The sequence below is a fragment of the Anguilla anguilla genome, chromosome 11 (assembly GCF_013347855.1).
Source record: "Anguilla anguilla isolate fAngAng1 chromosome 11, fAngAng1.pri, whole genome shotgun sequence".
Taxonomy (NCBI): domain Eukaryota; kingdom Metazoa; phylum Chordata; class Actinopteri; order Anguilliformes; family Anguillidae; genus Anguilla; species Anguilla anguilla.
In genome coordinates, this window is record NC_049211.1 from 26,416,039 (window position 1) to 26,436,322 (window position 20,284).

Sequence of the window (20,284 nt, forward strand, 5' to 3'; positions counted from 1 at the left end):
TGTATTACAAAACATACTAAATGAAAGCTCTGAGAGAGAATCTAAAAGCCACTTAAGGAGTAAAGCAGACTTTCTCCAGCTCAAAGTTCTTGCTTTAACCTTTCCAGGGAGTTCCATTATCCTTTTCATTTCCACCTATAAATAGGCTGCAGGAGATACTTATAGCATCCATTAACGGATGCACCATAGTACACCTACATTAGATTAGAATCCATCTACTGACACCTACACTTAGTTATGTCAATTGCATATTTTCTTCAAGATACATTCTTTCATGGAAGTGAAATCGGATTTTTTTTTTTCGGTTTTAAAGTGTTGCTGTTGCCTGTGTTGCTCCACGTCATATGGCCTTGGCCAAATAATTTTGAGAATGAGGCGAGACCTCCCTCTAGTGGTCAGTGAGTATATAACATCTAAGAATATGTCCATGTCCTCTCTGGGCATTTTGCATTCACAGGCTGGAGGCGTTTTGCACGCTGGCAGTGTTGAGGGAGGGGTTCAGCCTTAAAGCACTGGGTGTGACAGGCATGAGGCAGTATCAGACTCCAGACCACCTGTATGCATCTTTCATAACAAGGGAAACCAATTGGTTTCCTATGGTTTTCTCGCATTGCATTTCAGTCCTCCGCCAGCTAGAGGTCATGACAGCCTCTTTGTTAAGCCCCTTCTCAAACGATTATCCCATTTGCACCACCTCAACAATCTAAACTGATAAAGTGTCTCTAATTAAGCACAGATGATGACTGACTGCGATGTTTATGAGCAACACATGTTAAATTCAGTTTGATTACTAGCTGCAATGGACAATGCTGCAGTGTTTTTTTTAATGTTATACAGGGCCACAATACATTTTGTTAGAAGCAGTGGGAAATGCCCACATTAAAAATGAGAGCAGTTACACAACAGTTAACTAGCACAAAAAAGTATTTTTAAAATGATGATTCAACTAATGAATGAATCATGATCTTCAATCAGCACTAGGAGTCTTCGTCCTGGACTGTAACAAAAACCTGCAGCCACATCAGCCCTTTTCAGATTAGATTGGACAGCGTACCCTGCTTTATATGGATACAGTTTTCTTTTCACAGCAGTGATACTCAATCCTGGTCCTGGAGAGGCAGAGTCTGCTGGTTTTTTGTTTTTTCCTCAAAAGCAGTGACCGACTGCAGACCCAAGAATCCAGATCACCGGAGTTAGCTGCGCAACCAGCTGCTGAAACGGATCGACTGCTGTGCTACTGGAGCTCCGAGTCAGAGAGAGCCTGCTGCTCCCCATGACCAGCAGGCCCCCCGGCTCAAAGGCCTGCTTCTCACAGCACTTAAACTTCCATCCATGTTCACTTTCTGTCCTGACTCTCCCCGTATTAAATCAACTCATTGTTTTTAGAAATTCCTCAATTAGAAACTCAATTGTACAATTAGTCGCTCAACAGTGCTGCTGTGGGGACCCCTGGAGGATAACCATGGAAATGCAAGTTCAAATCCCTGCAGGTCACATGGTGGAGACAGACTGGTGGCCCTGGTCATGAGGGCGTACTGGTGTTCAGCTTTGGTCTTTCCTCACCGTGCTCTGCGTGTTCCCCACCGGCTGCTTTCCTGTCAGAGACCCTCAGGTCTAACTGAATATAAAAACAGGTGCGCCTTCCAAAGCTTGGATTTCCGGCACCGCTCGCTGAGAGAAGCTAACACTTGGACGCACGCATCTAGCTGCATGGCCTTTGTGTGCAGAGGACATAGCTGCCAAACAGAGGTCAATTCGCAAGAGGAGGAGGAGATCGGCAGGGCCAGGTAACGGTGATGGGCCGCAGCTGCCCACGCACCATGGAGAAGGTCAGTCCCCTCCAGCCCTGGGCTGCAGCGTGTCCATTGCCATCGCATCCCCCTCTGCTAATGCCAGCCTCTGCGAGAGCAAGGTGCTCACGTGCTTCTCGCTCACGCTTCCCCACACATCCCTGAATAGAGCTGCCGAGGGTGGAAAACCATGACTGCTCAACTGAGTCACACTCGGTACAGGCACAAGATTCTATCCATTAACCAGATGGTTGGCTCTCTATTCATAACACTGAAAGAACAGCCTCCCTACTGTTGGAACATTATGTCTGATGAACTTTAAGTCTGATGCATCTAAACTGAAAATCTGTAACTGAATATTCGCAACTGAGTTTGAATAAGGACAATATCCAAGGCAACGGACGATGTCCTTGGCCACGGGTCTGCATGACTACTCATCAACAGTGATAAAGTGCTGGAACCTCCTGCGACCAATCAGAAGTAGAGGACGTGAGGAATGCAGTAGCTGACCATCTGGTTGCTATAGAGAACCTGTGGGCGGACTCAGCTCGGTTATAAACAGCACGACCGTCCCACCCTTCTCTCTCCCGGTCCTCCTGGAACAACATATGTCTACAGCAGAATAAAGATTGGAAAAAAATATTTATTTAGATTCACCTACCAAATGAGTGACATTTGATTTTCTGGCTCAAACCAAACACACACCCCCCTCCCCTCCCTCCAGCCTGTCCCGCCTCGCCCCCCCCCCTGCCCCCGCCCCCCCCCCCCCAGGCCTGAACCACAACTTGCGCTCCTTGACAAAGTGTCCCAACAGGACACCCACTTCCAGAAGCTTCTCCGCTGACAGTTTCCAGGAAACCGGGACATGTAACAGAGGACCTGCGCCATGCCTCCAAAACGAGGAGAGGAACAACCGAAAAGTGTGTTTTACTTACAAAAACATACATGATTACAAGTCATAGGTACACTCACGACAACGCGGCTCTTACAGAGGTTAAAACTGCACGTTCCTACTGCTATGTTAATAAAAATGGAGGAAAAAAAAACCTTGGCTTGCAGAAAAAAAACTGAAAATTACAAAAGCATTGCTCGTTTTCTTCTTTTTGTTTTTTTGTTTGTTTTTTTTTGTTTTTTTTAATGCTCTCAATTCCAGCTTGTGTGTCCCTAAAATAAAACGAGATAAAAATGGTTTTTGGTGAATTCGTCGGTTATTTCTCAACGGAGGAAAATAACCCGCTTTCACGCGAACATTGCCGAAACGTTGTTTTCTTTTCTTTTCTTTTTTTTGATTCTGCTGCGGATAACCTTGTTTAAACAAAAGGATAAAAAAACCAAACGGAACCAACGAAAGGAATATGGTTAAGTACGGAGCGCTGTTCCCAGTCCCCAGTGGTCCATAGCGAGCCGCCCGGTCCTGTTCTGGTTCCCGGCTCGTTACCCTGTCTTCACGCAGTAAAGGTCTTTTAATGTCTTCAGCTCCTCGATCAGCGTCTTGTTCTGGTTCTCCAGCACGGCCACCCGGTTCTCCAGGCATTTGACGTACTCCTTCTTCTTCCTGCGGCACTCGCGCGCGGCCTCCCTTCACACGGGGACGGAGGGAGGTAGGGAGGGAGGAGAGAGAAGAGTGTCAGAACTGTCATACAATTGGCCGGTGCCATCACCTGACCACCCACCCAATGCGGGTATATTATGTCAGCGTTGGGTAAACGGGACCAATAAACTGGACACACTATTCTGCAGAAATCAAACTGCCAAAACAATCCCTGAAATATGCATGGAAGTTCACGTGGTTCAGCAATCACAAGCAAAGCTTTAGAATACAAGACTCCAACTCCCACAAATCCTTCTGTTCGTTAGGCTACTCTGATTGGAAGTGTCTGCGGTCTGCTTTGTCTGCTACAGCGGTATCGAGCGGTAACCTAATGTTAGCTAATATATTTCTGTGAAAATCATAGCCAAAATTATCTGACGTTAGTCAGCTGACGAAAAAGATGTTGCAACAAAAAAAACCTTTTGAAAAGAGGAAGACAAATTATAATGTTGCAGGAGAACAAAGCGAGATTAAAAATAGAAACTGTGTTTTTATAAGAAGTGGAAGCTTGATAAAAGCAAGTGTTGCGGATTGGCTGACTGCCATCTGTATGCCCCCAAAAACCAATCATTTTATAACAGCACAAAAAATCTTAAAACTGGAGGCAGTCAGAGGCCACAAAGTGTCCAGGGGAAAAAAAGACTAAACATTGTAATTGCTATTGGTTGTTCAAGTAATCGCACTGTGACATTTTTGCACTAAAACAAAGATGGAAAAATGTTTTACAAAGCATGCATGTGGTTCATTTTCATATTGTGTGACAAAAAATGTATCATTTTTTCATCCACCAGACAGTGTCCCAGTTTGTTCCAGACTCTCAGACCCTATCTCAGTTTTACCAGCTCATCCACACAGCGACTGCTGTAGGCCCGGGTCTGCGGGTGTGTGTGCGTGCAGCAGATCACCAGGATCTGCAAAAACACCTCATACAGATGCATGCATGCAAGGGATGCACGGGTGCCTGCTGAAGGCACATCTGAAAGTGCTCTAAGCTTTACTGTGTCTTCTACACATGCTGGAAGGAGAAGGTTCTCTTTTCGTCAGGATTCCATGGCGATGTGATTTCACAGACAAGTGATGTGTCTGTAGTTTTTGGAGAGGGAATGGGGCAGGGCGTAATGTGTTCAATGGGGTGGGGGTGTGGGGGTTGGGACTGAGGAGGTGATTGGGGCCGGGTGGGTCTGGCTTACAGGGGAGACAGCAGAGCAGGGTGCAGTGGGGTGGGGGGTTCACCTGTTCTTGGCTAGCCGGATCTCCCTCTTCATCTGCGGGTCGTCCGACTTGGTGGCCTGGGAGGAGATGTTGACGGGGGAGGTCATGACCACGGTCTGGGGCAGGGAGCTGGCGTTGGACGTGGTGCGGATCTGGAACGTCTGCATCTCTCCGCCCGCACCTACGGGACAGCCACACCGCTCAGCTCAGCGCATCTCCATGGAGACCGCCGGCTTCCCAAGCCTTCCTGATTTGGCCATTGCTATGGAAACCGGCGGCAGGTGCCAAACTTGAGTCCCACAGGGCCAGAGAAGATTACCGAGAGCCCCCCAGCTCAATTCACACAAATCCTTAACGAGCACAGAGAAATTCAGCAGCACGCTATGGAAAACACGCCTCGATTAATCAGGCCTGCGTGCCTTTCCGGCCCACAACCGCCATCTTAACCGGGTATCCTGAGACCGCGGGGAGGGGCTTCGCTCGTCAAACCTGTCCCTCATATAACGAGACACGCCCACCTCAGGCTGATTGGGCCTGTGGGTCACCCGCTGCTTTTAAGGGCACGGGCTTTGTGCACACCTTACCTCAGCTTAGCACACGCTAGTGACTCTCATTCAGCCTGCTGCACGACCGAGCCTTCTCTCGCCGGCTCAGCAGCCGATCGACACCAACAGAAAACTCAACGAGCTGCACTCACTCTGAACCACCACCTGGTTGCTAGGCACCAGGATCTGCTGTCCGTCGGGCGTCTGGGCGTACTGCAGGATGGTGGGGCCGGCCTGCGTGGTGCCCGAGTTGGTCATGGTGAGGGTCTGCACACCCTCCGTGCCCGGGCTGGCCAACTGAATTGTGCCGTTGGGCGTGATGGCAACTAAGGAGAATAAAGAGAGAGAGAGAGAGATCATGCGGGATCATGCGTTTATTCACAGCATTTAGCAGACAAAGAATGCAAATTCATCAACATATATGTGTGACCAAAACATGTAAAGAAGATATTTTAGTTCACTTCCATCTGTAGTTCCTGGGCAGGCTTAAGAGATTAAATTACCCTAATTAAACTTATGGTGAGGATTGGTTCGGCGTTAAGGTCTTACTGTACTGGCCGCTGCTGGTCTGGTAGATGGGAGTAGGGACGGTCATAGCAGTGGTCACCGTGGACGAAGGGTTCTCCTCCTCTCCCTCGTTTCGAGAAGTCAGCTCCTCCGCAGACAATTCGTTCAAAATTTTCCTGTAGGGGCGACATAACAGCGAGTTAATATGACCAGCTAAACACAGGCCTGCCAACATGGACCTAACGATAAAATCAATGACAAAAAATACAGTTGATAATAGTAATTAAGGTTACTATTAGGCTGTTTTTCATGGTTTGGGCTAGGCCCCTTAGTTCCAGTGAAAGCAAATCTTAATGCTACAGCATACAATCACATTCTAGACAATTCTGTACTTTCCCAACAGTTTGGGGAAAGCCCGTTCCTGTTTCAGCATGACAATACCGCTGGACACACAGCGAGGTCCATTTAGAAATGGTTTTGTCGAGAATGATGTGGAAGAACTTGACTGGCCTGCACAAAGCCCTTACCTCAACCCCATCCAAAACCTTTGGGATCAATTGGAAAGCCAACTGCCAGCCAGGCCTAATCGCCCAATCAGTGACCGACCTCACTAATGCTCTTTTGGCTGAACAGAAGCAAATCCATGCAGCAATGCTCCAACATCCAAAATAAAGCCTTCCCAGAAGAGTGGAGGTTGTTTTGGCCGTAAAGGGTGAACAAACTCCATATTAATACTGGATGTCAGGTGTCCATATACTTTTGGCCATGTAGTGTATATACATTTGCTACCTTGACTCACTTTACAATAAAATTAAGGCTAAAAACATATCTGGAAAAAATTCATTCATATCTTTTCAATTACGCAATATGGAATTGACCTTCCTGTTTCTCTTTCATTATTTTTAACAAATGGGAAAAAAAACACAAAAAAAAAAACAAATGGGAAATCCTGCCGACTAAAAACCCTTCCTCCCTGGGCTATACTGCAGCCAATTACGTATCAGCCCATGGGACTCCTGGCTGGGTCCAAGTTCGACCCAGGCTGAGGAAGAACCTTATTCTATTTAGCCTAACATGAGCCTGAAAAGTAAGCACCACAGTAAAGCCCATATTCTGTCTTTAAAAAGCACAAAAGAAGAGCTGCATCAGTGCAATGATGTCACAGGGGTATCATGTTGTCATGGCAGCGGGTCTCAGTGGGAGGTACCTGTAGGATGGGCGTCTGGCCAGGATCTCGCGGGACTTGTGGGCGGAGCTTCCACTGTCGGAGGAGTCCTGGGAGTCGTCGGTGTCGGACCCGCCCTGCGTGCACAGAGGCGTCCGGTGAGAAGCCAGGCCAAGGTAACGGGGACAGGGCGCGCGTGCGCAGAGGGGCGTGTCTTACCTGCACATGCTGCACCTGTGGAGACTGAATGACAGACTGGGCGGACTGGATCACCCCCTGCACCTGGAACTGGCCTCCGGGGAGCTGAACCAACGTCACCGGAGAGCCCCCCAAGGACATCTACACGAAACACACCAGCACAAATATAAACAATCAAAATACACACAGAAATGCGCACCAACACAAATACATATGCACAAACACACACCAGCACAAATACATACACACGCAGACAGTACACATTCACACACACACACACACACACACACACAAAGAGAAGGAAATGGAACAGATGGCATCATTATAAGTCATAAACCTAGACTACACCCCACCCCCAGCACACACAGGAAGGGGCCAGGGCATTTCCAGTACGGGTGCAGAACTGCCCTCTCCAGTGACGGACAGGTAGACTGCCTCAGGCAACACATTCCTGACAACATCAACGAGCAGGCACGGCAATTTTAAAGAGCCCCTCCAAAAACTCCCTCTCCTCCAGCCCATTCCTCAGCACTGGGGCCGCTGTGGGAGATCCGGGTCCGAACTCCAGTTCCACCTCTTAGCGAACCCCAGCTCGCCTCCATGCAGCTACGGCCCAGGAAAAGAGGTTGCCGTGAACGCGTCAATGAACAACACGACGGCATTAGCCTCACGGCGTTTACACTGAGATCTGCGTTAAATCACGCTCCTTTATAGTTCTCAGCAGGGCAGAATGAGCTGCTGGGCGTGTTTGCACCACCACTGTTCCACCAGTAGGAGTCTCACCTCAAACTGAGGCACAGTACCGCTGCCCTCTCTGCGGTCTGCACATCGCAGCCAAGCAGCCAAAGCCGGGCTGCGTTTTTGAAGCTCACTTCCTCGTCTTGTTGCGAGACGTTGCTCACCAGCGCCAGCACGGTTGGCTCCAGTACAGGCGTTTCACCCGTTTCAGTGCAAGTCAATGGTAATAATATGGTCAATCCTTTTTTCCACAAGAAAATGTAGTCGCAACAATTGTTTATCTTCATCTTCATTCTTCATCTAATGTCTTCCCATGTGCCGACTTATGCTATTGTGTTATTTGGACAAGACTGTAATATTTTGCGGACGAATCAGGGACAGTGTCTCACGACCAGACTTCATGTCCCTACTGCGCAGTCTCTGGCTCCAGTTTGTACAACATGGTGGCACCCACAAACTGCACCCCCCAGGCTTCAATGCTTTTCACCAAGCCCATGGAGACTCAATGCATGATGTCACAGTGATTTGTCCATATTTGTCTACAGTCAATGACCGTAACCACACAGACAGACGGCACTGACACTCTTTCTGCCTCACATAAATACACACGCAAACTCATTCATGCATACATACACACACACACACTCTTCTCCACCCAGTCTCATCTTTATCTCTCTCACACACAAATACACAAGCGCACGGTTACCTGCTGGGCTATTTGTGAGATCTGGGAGGCGCTGATAGTGGTTGGGATGGTGATAGTCTGTGTTTCAGTGCCATTGCTGTTCTGCTGCACCTCCTCCATCCTCACTGTCAACACACCAATCGCAGAATAGACACAGCATCAACACACCAATCACAGTGCAGACAAATCATTACCATACCAAACACAAGCCAGCACACCAATCAAAAACCAGACCAGACATCAACATAACAATTGCAAAACAGATGGCAGTCAACCGCAGTCAGCCCAAACAAACTGTTACTAACAGTAATGATCACACCTATACAGGTACACATGTAGACTCTTTCTCTCTCTTAATCTCTCCCTCACACACACACCAGTATCCATGCGCATCAAGCCCCTTCGGTTGCCTCACTCTGTCAAGCTGATCTAATACAGCTTAAATTGGGAGTAAACAAATGTGCCTGATTGGTTAAATCGAGGTACAGGGCTCCATAAATGCTGAATGGGAAGGTGAATGCACAGTCAACCACGGTGCCTATGAATAATGTCTGGTAGATTTGCCATTTCGGAAGGAATTCCTGGCAGAATATACATTTCGTGTTACCTCAGTGACTCACGTAGTAAGAAACCTTTTCAAGAAGCCCGTTGAAAGCACAGGTAAATGCGCGTTTTATTTCGATCATATAACGTCATAGTCTGGGCTTCTTTGGCAGACAGATGACGTCACTCGACTTCTCTCTGTGCGGGTGGGTGTGAATGTTTTTTACATTAGACAGACAAGCCAGTCACGAAATTGCAAACCACTTCGCGGAAGCAGCACGGGGCGAGAGCGGATTTGAAATCGATTTGAACCACGACGGAGCAAAAGGCGCTTAGCCTTCGCATTTCACTGGTCTCCGTTTGCTTCGTACCTACTTCAACCGCAGAGTCACGGTTGCCTCACTTGCCTGCAACCAGGCAAAGTACCAACAAAGCCACAGATATTCTGATCTCTGACATTGATGGCGCTCGACGGTACCGCACTAGGCATAATTGAAAAAGGCAATGTTGCAACAGGGAAAAAATTACATAATGGACATTTCGAAATCCTTGAAACACACTGATATGCCTCAAAGACATGTAATAAACACACGCACATAAAAACATTATGCTGCTGGGGGCAATGGCTTTAGACTGTTATTATTTACAGCCACGTGGGCGGGCACACCCCCTATAGCACTCACATATAACGTGGATAACTTGGCGATCCAATTTCCATTTCAAAAATACAATCCAGTGAAGGATAAAATAAGAAACATAGAGGAAAGCTGGGTGGCTAACGAACAAGCTATATGGGCATAGGAAAGCAAATGTTATTAGCCATACCTGCTATGGCTATAGCTACTCATGTATTCTCGAAAAGCAGAAACTTCACAGCAGGTGGTGATACATTACAATACAGTGCGTTTAAATAGCGTGCTAAAATGGATACCCATGTGTCACGAACTAATGATAACATAATCAGCTTTATATTACAAAGATAACTAACTGCAAGTGCAAGGGACGGGTTTATTTCAGGTAACTGACATTATAGTATAGGCTACACAATAAACAATCCCCTTCCGTTGCTGCGAATCTGGCTACATTCGCTAACTAAGAAATCAAGGCTAGCTTAGATTAATGTACTAAACATACGTTAGCCAAAAGTGACTACCAACCGTTACCAATGGTAACCGTCTGAAAGATATATTTAACTTGTAGCGCGCTAAATAATTTTTGCTAACAATTTAACAGCCATGTTATATTTTCAGTGTCATGGGTGTTTAGTAGCTCACTGGAAATCGTGTGCTACTCGCTAACTTAGCGGCAGTTATTATAGCTAATGTTACCGCCGCTACCCAGCTAGTAATGTTCGAGGTACGGCTGGCCTGAGGATGTCCCTGGATCAGGGCGTAACTACCAGTTAGCTAACTGTACGCAACAATAGATTTCGGAAATACAACGGTTAGCGGACATGCTAACTAGCTAGCTGCCTTCCAATGCACTTTGTGATTTCACTGTTTAAAAAGAACACCTGGCGCGCTGTAAAGTGAGGTATAGCTAACGTTAGCTAGCGAACAAACTCCATGTTCTGCTAAGCTGGTTGGCTAGCTAAACCCAGCTAGATAATGTTAGCTGACTGGCTACTTGGAAAGCTAACTAGCTGCTCATATCTCTAACTCCACGAAGCACAGCTAACAAAGTTTTTCTGTCTCATCACCGAATGTATTTGTTCAGTGTGGCGGTGCGGTATCCGAGTCACTGGCACGCAAGTCACCGCGTCAACAGACGTCAGCGATACGGAGAGCCATTAATACACCTTCTTCCACAGCCACCGAGTGGAGAACCGCCATTACGAGGAGCACAATGTTGCGCGAACAGCCAGCGAAGAAACACGATTTTTTAAAAGATTACCTTAAAATCCCGTCCCAACAGTTCCTCGATGCAGCCTCTTGTCGAATGATAAGCGGTGTTTAATATCCAAAATAGCTGTTCTGTTTACCAAGCAAACAGGAAAAAGGAGGGAAATTTTTTTATTTTTTTATTATGATCTATAGCTTGCAACCATTAAAAAAAACCAAAAGCGATTTTTTTAAAGGGACAGAAGCTAACGTTATGGTGTGCTCCGCCTCTCTTAGGACACGTGATCTATTCTCTCTCGGCATGACGTAGACACCACGCCTCTTTCACCCCGAAGGGATAACAAGTTTAATAATCTGTGATTGTCTGCTTAAACAATTTGACAAATATACAGGTCAGATAAACGTAAAGATTCTACCATGTCGCGTGTTCAGATCTAGCGATATATTTAATGTTAGAGAAAGCTGTAGAATTACCATGGTCCCATTCAACCAGAAATGGCATTCTCAGCCTACGACTTTGCTCTTACTGTACATACGTTATTTGAATACTAAGCTAATAGTTTCGACATAGACCAATGTCTGTTCTGCATCCATTTCATATTTTAGTAAATTGTACCCGAAATATTATTTGGAACGTTAACAAAAGTTTACCTAGCACCAATACAAAACATTAACAACTTTTCATTTTAATCTATTAACATTATATTCGCAGTTAATTTGTAGTTGTGTAAAACAAATGCTCCCAAACAGTGTAGCAGCTATTATTATTTACTTAGCCAATGCCGCTTTATTTTCAAGAGGAATTGTTTACATAGTATTAATGCTACATATGTATTTATATGGACTGTGCATGAAAGGTGTTAGAAACGGAACGAACATCATTTGCATCAGATAGGTGTAGAAACATAAATTAGCATTGTGAGCTTCGTGATAGCCTGATTGAGGAGACAGAAAAGGAAACATGCACACACTTAAACAAGTGGACATGTCAGCAGTATTGGGGGATTTGCACCAGATGTTTGCAGATAACAACCTGCTTATACATAACAAACTACTGTAGAATGAACGACATGTTCGTCTTCTATATTTTGCTCAATACTATGGTGAACCATTACCCACAACAATGATAAACACTTTATAACCATAGTCTATCCCTCTATCTCTCCTCAGAACTACACTACAACATAGATCAAACTAATGATGTCCCCAAATTATATAATCACTGAAGCCCTGGTTTCTCCCAGTTTTAAAGAACTATTTTTCATGAAATATATATATATTTGCTCATATAACTTTCCCTTGTATTTATATTTTGCACCCTTATTCTTTTCTATAACTTTTCACACATACCGTATCAGGAGGACAGGAAACATTTTAAATGGACATTAGTTTTTTTTTGTTTCGTTTCTTTTTTTTACAAAAAAAGAATATATATATATGCACGGTCCAGTTAGCTCCCGTAAATTCCATAAGCACTTGGTTGTCTTAGTGTGACCCCAGCCCCATCAATCCAAGCCTTCACTTGTGCCACGCCCAATTGTGGCACATCCAGACCTCTTACTGTTATAAGCAGGGCCATCAGTTTGTCTCCATCATGTGACCTGCAGGGATTTAAACTTGTTTATCAATGGTTATCCTCCAGGGGTCCCCACAGGCACTCCAACATCATAGTACAATTTACTTTTTTTTCTTTTCTTTTTTTGCCATTTTTCTCCCATTTCTCTCCAATTTAGTCGTTAAACCAATTCCCTGTGTGTATCACAGTCCTGGTCGATGCGCTACCTCTGTTGGTCTGGAGAGGGTGTAGACTACCACATGCCCCCTCCAATACATTACAATTGACTTTTTAATTGAGACATTTATAAAAACAGTTAGTTGATCTAATATGGGGAGAGTCAGGAAGGAAAGTGAACATGGATGGAAGTTCAAGAGCTATGAAAAGCATGTCTTTGAGCCTGTGGTTCTTACTCCTGGTTACAGAGAGCTGCAAGGTCTGCTTGCTTTTGCTTTGACTCAGAACTTGAGTAGCACAGCAATTGTTTGATTAAAGTAGTTGATTGCAGTTAACTCTGGTGACCTGGTTTCTTGGGTCTGAATTGGTCACTGATCTTAAGAAAAAAACAAAAACCAGCATACTCTGCATCTCCAGGACCAGGATTGAGTATCACTGCTGCAAAAAGAAAAATGCATCTTTTTGGATAAGACTGGTGTCCAGTCTTGTCCTAAAAGGGATGGGGTGGATGCAGGTTTTTATTTTAGCCCAGCACTAAGCCACTTGATTCATACTTACAGTCTTGATCCGCGAATTAGCTGAATCATTAATTAATTAATTTATTATTCAAGTTAAATGTTATATAACTGCTCTCATTTTTAATGTGGGCATTTGCCACTGCTTCTAACAAAATTTATCATGCAGCATGTCCATGGTAGTAAGTAATCAAACTGAATTTAATACCTGACTGTCACTTTGCTGTCAATCATCATCTGTGTTTAGAGGCAATGACTTTATCAACTTAGATTACTGAGATGGAGCAAATGGGATAAAAGTTTGAGAAGGGGCTTGACAAAGAGGCTACTGTGACCTCTAGCTGGCAGAGGACTGAAGTACAATGCAAAAAAACAAGGGGAGACAAATTGGTGGCCCTAGCTATGACCACACTATTCCACAAACATAATCTGATCTCGCTGAAAAGGTGAATTCACAGTGGCCAAGTTTTTCTATGTCAAAACAATGGACATTGTTGCAAAATAAAAGCATTTTATTCATTTTGCAATTGAAATATAAAACAGTAATTATCACCATGTTTACAAAATCAAAGGGTGAGCAATGACAGGGTAGTAATGCAGGTAAACCAATTATTATTTATGAACTTTTCAACAAGAAATATTACACCAACATCGCTGTTCAAAACTGTCAGTCCATCTCCACCTCATCACTGCATTCATCTTAAAATGTATTATTCTTGTTGTTACAATAATTATTTCATAAGAACATGTATCATCAAATAATATATACACAGCAAGTATACACGCTTAAGTTGATGGACGTAAGCCATGTTAAAGACGTCGTGATTCCTTGCTCACACGGGATGTGCAATTTAGAATTCCACCCTAGCTGGGGATGAACATTTATATTTTCCGCTTATTAATACACGTTTTAGATACACACACTTCCTGCTTAGCGCAAGCCTTTTGAGATAAGCTGCAGGAGTTGTTTGCATAGTGTATATTGACAAATTTTAGGCCCTGCCATTGTAGCTCGCAAATGGACTGCAGCATGCAATATCAACCCTTTCCTTCAGTTAAGGGTGTTTGCACTCGGAAACAACGGACATGTCCTTTTTTTGATGACACAGACATGCGTTTACACAAGGATTGCAATGATAACTTTCTTTTGATTTGCCTCAGTCATCCAGGACTTTCCTGGCCTACCAACTGGAGAGGTGTCAGTGGCCATTTTGTGCTTGGTTCTGTGTGTGCTCAATTGTGCAGTCATCTTGGACCTTCACATGTGAAACCCAGCAGCAGCAGTAATGCTGGGAGTCTCATCCTCTGTTTGAGACTGTGCCCCCTGCAGGCGAAATCAGGAAGTCCAACAAATGTCCCTTTTGCCTGGATGTCTTCGGCCTCCTGTGTTGAACTGCACAGATCCCAGGAGAGTGAACATTACATTAATAAATGACCACAGTGGAGTATCTTTCGCATGTGGACATGGTCACTTTTGCTCATTTTAGCCCTGCAGCCGAGTGGAATATGTTTTTCGTTTTTGGACGGGAGGGTGGAGGTAAATTCCATACCAGTGTTAGACAATAATGAAGGCCCGTAAATAATAAATATCCAGGAAATATAGATTTTTTCAAATGCACTAATAACTTGAAATGAATGGGAAAAAACTGTTCAAACTATTCAGTCCTGGTCCAGAAGTAGAAGACCAAGCACCCAACAGCAGTGACTCAGAAAGGTTTTGTGTTGTGTTAAAAGGCTAAAACCTGGGTGTACAGGCTGTCCAAGGCCAAAAAAGCAACGTTAATAATCCTTACACTCTAATTCAGTCATCCCTTTTAGCACCCCTCTCTCTGTATATATACATATATGCATATACACATGCACCAATCATTCATCTGGGCCATACAATATAGAGATCATGTTAAAGTACAATGCATAACACACAAAATAGTTTTTGAAACTGCATGAACACCCTTTAATGAATGTCCATCCATTTCGCACATATCCACACTAGAGAACACAGGAATGGAACCTTTGTTGCATTTGCTCTCATTGCCCTACAGTTTAATAATCATAATTCCAGGAATGTATTATTAACTGCAGGTTTGTTTTTGTAACCTTCAACCGCTTGAGAAACCAGTGAAAAACTAAGGGGCAATGAATGCCTTTGTAGGAGGTCATTCATTCAATCAAGCAACAGGCAGCATGATTCAAAGATACAGAGCCACACCACAGATGCTTTCTCTCACAGCTGAGCCTTGCTCTCACAGCTGAGGCTCTCCCTCACAACTGAGGCTCTCTCTCACAGCTGAGGCTTACTATCACAGCTGAGGCTCATTCTCACAGCCAAGGCTCTCTCTCACAGCTGAGGCTCATTCTCACAGCCAAGGCTCTCTCTCATAGCCGAGGCTCTCTCTCACAGCTGAGGCTCATTCTCACAGCTGAGGCTCACTCTCACAGCTGAGGCTCACTCTCACAGCTGAGGCTCTCCCTCACAGCTGAGGCTCTCTCTCACAGCTGAGACTCACTCTCACAGCTGAGGCTCATTCTCACAGCCAAGGCTCTCTCTCACAGCTGAGGCTCTCTCTCACAGCCGAGGCTCATTCTCATAGCCGAGGCTCTCTCTCACAGCTGAGGCTCATTCTCACAGCCGAGGCTCTCTCTCATAGCCGAGGCTCTCTCTCACAGCTGAGGCTCATTCTCACAGCTGAGGCTCACTCTCACAGCTGAGGCTCACTCTCACAGCTGAGGCTCTCCCTCACAGCTGAGGCTCTCTCTCACAGCTGAGACTCACTCTCACAGCTGAGGCTCATTCTCACAGCCAAGGCTCTCTCTCACAGCTGAGGCTCTCTCTCACAGCCGAGGCTCATTCTCACAGCTGAGGCTCACTCTCACAGCTGAGACTCACTATCAGAGCTGAAACTCACTCTCACAGCTAAGGCTTATTCTCACAGCAGAGGCACAGGTAGTGCTGTAACTGTGTCCTGGTTCTGGTGCACACCTCAGGTTCATTCTCCAGCCTGACTCTTCTTTGCCATTTGAGATTTTTCTTGTTTTTTTTCCTGTTGATCCTTCCCGATTCAGAAATTAAGCTCTGAATCATTAACGCTCAAATCCCTTTTCTCACCCAACAGCAAACGCTTTGTCATCAAGGAGATATTTTCTCCATGTGAGCGACAGGGTAAAAGACTAGTTAGTGGTTTCCTAGTGTGTGTCAAACATGCACTATGTAGGCCAACTATGTGGGTTTACTGCAGAGCTGCACCATAATGCTGAAATCCTTTATGGATCTGAAAGCAGTGTTTTCCTGCCAAAGCACCAAAGCACATGCTGCTTCTCTTTAAAAAATAATGTCTAATAATAATCTATAATGATAATGCTCATTTTTATCCTTGATATCACAAACAAAGGCCAAACTCAAGGTAACATAGAAGCATACATAAAGATAAAATTAAATGTTAAAAAAGGAAAAAGAATACTTAGCTTCAATATCGCTTTGCTTTCACAGTGCTCGATTTTGTTTGCAACTTTGCTTTCATTTGTACTGTAAGTTTGCTGACTTTGGAAAAAAAACCATGCTCTTAGTTACATATCATCAGGATAACTGTCCTAAAAGACAGTTCAATCAAAGAGATGCCATAAAAATTTTTAAATCTAAAATCACTGATTTTGTTACTTTTATATCACAATTAAAATAAACCAATAACAAGACAGCGGGGAATCACACAGTATTAGCTTGCAGAAGAAAGATGTGTGTTAAAACAGCGGCTGTTTTTTACGACCCATGTGCTTGGCTGATGCCCTCATTCACGGCAAACTTACATATTTACACGTCCATTTACACACTTGGATAATTACCGAAACAATTCCGGTTCGGTGTGGCAAGGAGTGCAGAAAAAAAAGCCCTGCCTGGAATTCGAACCTGCAGCCGGACACCAGCAGGGTCATACACGGCACAGTACGGCTCTAAAGCCCAGGGACAGGACACGGGCCTGTCGGGGGTCCGGCGCACGGTCCCCATGTCTCCTGGGCCTGGTGCCAGTAGGCGGCAGGGTCTTCCAGTTTTCGCAGTGGTCTCCTCGGCAAGGAAGAGGATGGGCGGGAGCCACGTTCCCAAGCGACACTCTCTCCCCCACGCCCTGACGCGGGCACGCCGCGGGATCCCGCCACTCTGCGCCTCCAGCGCCGAGCGTGACTACAGGGACAGCGGCAGGAAGCCGGAGCGCTGCCGTCTGGGGCGTACAGTCTCCACCGGAGTCTGCTGCGGACGCCCCGTGTCTCTCAATGGCTCAGAACTGCATTTAAATACCGCCCTTCCACTTACTTCTGCCAGTCAGCGTTTGTTTGTGTGTGCTCCCCTGTGCACGAGTGTGCTTGTGTAAACATACGTGTGAGTGTGTGTCTGTGTGTGTGTGTGGGTGTGTAAACATACGTGTGAGTGTGTGTCTGTGTGTGTGTGTGTGGGTGTGTAAACATACGTGTGAGTGTGTGTCTCCTACCTCTGCTCTCCCTTTCCTTACCAGCTCAGACAGCCACATACGTTTTTATATAAAACTGTCACATTGGATTGTGGGATACCATTAACATAAATGACTACAGCTAATTAATTTACTGGACCAGTGAATGGCAGGCTGGTTTTTTTTTTTTAAAGCAGCAAACCGCACTGGCCTGATTTCCCCAGGCTGGGCTGTCTGAATGCTGGAGGGTCTGAGTTGATCCCAGCACAAGCAGTGCAAACGTTTACAAGGATTATGGGTTTGTTCTGCTGCGTCGGTAAACAAACAGCAACTTCCCGCAAGGGAACATGCCGATGTGTGAAATCTCTCCACTTCAGGTTGGGTGGCGGTCGCGGGGAGTGAACAACACATCACCAGAATGCAATGTCCTGAGAAACTGGGTTTTTTTGGCTTAGAGATGCCAAATCGGCTTCAAAGCTGGCTGAGCTTTCCAACTGGATGACGTCATCATTAGAGAGAATCTGGAGGCACTGGGGTTGCAGTTTTCTATGGTGACATGCCCCATGCATGGCTCTCAGTTTCCGGTCTGAATCGAGCGGTTACGTCACTGTACCGCTAACACTGATGGCCGACAGGCAACGCGTTCACAGACTCTTAGTTTGCGGGCAGAGAAACGGCTCAAGATGGACTGGTACGGGCACTGCCTTCGGCGGCTTTGCATAAACACCCACTCGTTAGAAGGAAACTGCTGCTATAACAAGAGTGTACAAATAAGGATCCACTATGAACAAAAACACTGAAGCCAATACTTACGAGGAGAGCTCAAAGTTCCCTTACATCACGGTTTCGTGACGAGATCACTGCAGGAGAATGTGCACTTCCTGTAGCGCTTCATATCTTATTTAACGTTATTTTTTTAAAGGACATGAGTGGGAATTCCACAGAGGCTTTGTTGTAAAGGTGAACATGGTGAATGTGATGGCCGCCCCTGTGCTTTGGTCAACAGGGGACCACAGAAACAACCCAGGAAATAAGAACCCGTAGTTAAGTGCAAGCCACGACTGCTCACTGACCACAGATTTTTTTAAAATGAAAAGCGTATATCAGTGTGAAATCTTTTGTTTTTGGGATCGATTTACTCTCTCAGTGACTGAGGGAGTCCATGATCCAGGAAATAGGTGTCAAGTATGAGAGATCAGTCAAGTTTTCCATTTCCCACAACTCAATAGTCTTTTTTTTGTTAAAACACGATAATTTCAGATGAACTAGACGCAAATATCCGAGCTATGTACAATATGTTACATCGAACCTCCCCCCCGTAGAGCAACCCACTCCCCACCTCCAAAAACACATCCCTTTTTCAAAATGAGAATATACAAAACAACAGCAATGAAATGTCCAACACAAAATAAAATGTAAAAAAAAACAACCAAACGAAATGAAAAGAAATAAAGAATGAAACGATGCACAGGTTTTAGTAAGGCGAGCAGCAGGCTTCCTTTCGCAGTTTAAAACACGCACACCTGAACTCGGCGACGGGGGCCACCCCCGCGAACACAGTCGCTACGTGCCCCCCAGAGACACGTGGGTGTGCCGGTTTCCTTAAAAGCTGGCGTGGGACGACATGTCGCAGCGGCGGTGCTTCAAGATGACTGGGGAACGTGCCTAAAATGAAAGGGGGGAACCCGGCGTATGCTTCCCCTCCCCCCTCCACCACTCCCGATACACCAGAACAGCCAGGTCTGCCCGGGCCCCGGGCCCCGGGCCCCGGGCCTTCTTGCAGCTCCCTAATGGAATTTTTAAGCAGGTTCTAAAAGCAGAAGTCCGTTCAGCGGCATTTGATGGATTATCGGTGAAACCGCATCACATGACCTTTCTGTCACTGTAAAGGACTCAGAGCGGGTTGGGTGGGGCGTAGACTCCGCAACCAAATCACTGTTCTGACTGACTCTGCCCCCCCCCCCGTCCTCAGCAGTGGGCGTATGTAGAGGTAAAGGGGTGAGAGAATCCCCTCCCCCACCCCCCCGGCTCCCACAGTCAGGTGATGTAACACCGGCGCAATCAATGCAGGTGTGACCCAATGAGAAATCGCAGGATAGGCGCTCTCTCAGTCAAAGGAAAGAGAGAGGGTGGGATGGAAAGGCGGAGACCCAGTTTCTCCTTCCTGCCTCTCTCTACGCCCCCCTTAAAGCCGTTGCTTGGGTCGGGGGGTGGGTGGGTGGGGGGTGGGGGGGTCAGGCGAGGACAAACCAAGAGCGAAAGGGGTGTCACGCCACGGGCAGAGGAGTCAAAGGTCACGGGTCTCCGATAAACCTGCCCACCCTCGCTCTGTTTCCGCGCCCTGGGAGAGCGGTGGCCGCACCGCCATCCCAAGCTGACGCCCGCGCCTCCGGGCCCCATCCCGCGGGGGCTGGGCGTGGCCCGGGGCCTCGGCGGGGCGGGGGAGGCGTGGCGGAGGCGGGTCACATGTTGTAGGCCACGTAGATGGGGTCCAGCTGGTCGGCCAGGAAGGAGTCTCTGAGGTGCATCCTCTGCTTCTCCCCGCGGGAGTTGATGGGGATGACCCCGGGGTCCACGATCACCACCACGCCCACGATCAGGTGGTGCTCCTCCAGGACCACGTTTGTCACCAGGGGAACCAGGTCCAGCGCCTCCTGCTCGGACCCGCACAGCTCCGACACCACCACCAGCAGGTTGGTCCAGGTGAAGACAGCACTGCGACATGAGACACAGGGTTAACACATACAGAGTTCACACTGATGCTACAGTCTCACACAGACAGTGAA

General features: G+C 46.3%; 2 protein-coding genes across 7 annotated transcripts in view; both read right to left on the reverse strand.

Annotated features, from left to right (window-relative positions):
* Window positions 1-2,701: 2,701 nt before the first annotated feature.
* atf1 (activating transcription factor 1) lies at window positions 2,702-11,067 on the reverse strand. Of its 3 annotated transcripts, none has more exons than XM_035383539.1 (8): window positions 10,868-11,067; window positions 8,453-8,556; window positions 7,030-7,149; window positions 6,853-6,947; window positions 5,688-5,821; window positions 5,291-5,464; window positions 4,615-4,774; window positions 2,702-3,369 (listed from the first exon to the last, which is right to left on the reverse strand). In XM_035383539.1, exons 2-8 carry the CDS (start codon window positions 8,549-8,551, stop codon window positions 3,225-3,227), a joined length of 927 nt encoding a protein of 308 aa, XP_035239430.1. In that variant the 5' UTR covers window positions 8,552-8,556; window positions 10,868-11,067; the 3' UTR covers window positions 2,702-3,224. The 3 variants fall into 3 exon arrangements, with proteins under 3 accessions (XP_035239430.1, XP_035239431.1, XP_035239432.1); XM_035383540.1 differs by lacking the exon at window positions 10,868-11,067 and adding an exon at window positions 10,674-10,695; XM_035383541.1 differs by lacking the exon at window positions 10,868-11,067 and adding an exon at window positions 9,800-9,821.
* A 2,489-nt stretch (window positions 11,068-13,556) lies between these two features.
* The window catches only part of LOC118207489 (disco-interacting protein 2 homolog B-A), a 66,268-nt gene continuing 59,540 nt past the window's right edge, over window positions 13,557-20,284 (reverse strand). For all 4 annotated transcript variants that reach the window (XM_035381125.1, XM_035381123.1, XM_035381124.1 and 1 more), the window contains one exon: window positions 13,557-20,213. In XM_035381125.1, coding sequence (XP_035237016.1) covers window positions 19,961-20,213 — 253 coding nt within the window. In that variant the 3' untranslated portion in view covers window positions 13,557-19,960. The remainder of the gene's footprint in view (window positions 20,214-20,284) is intronic.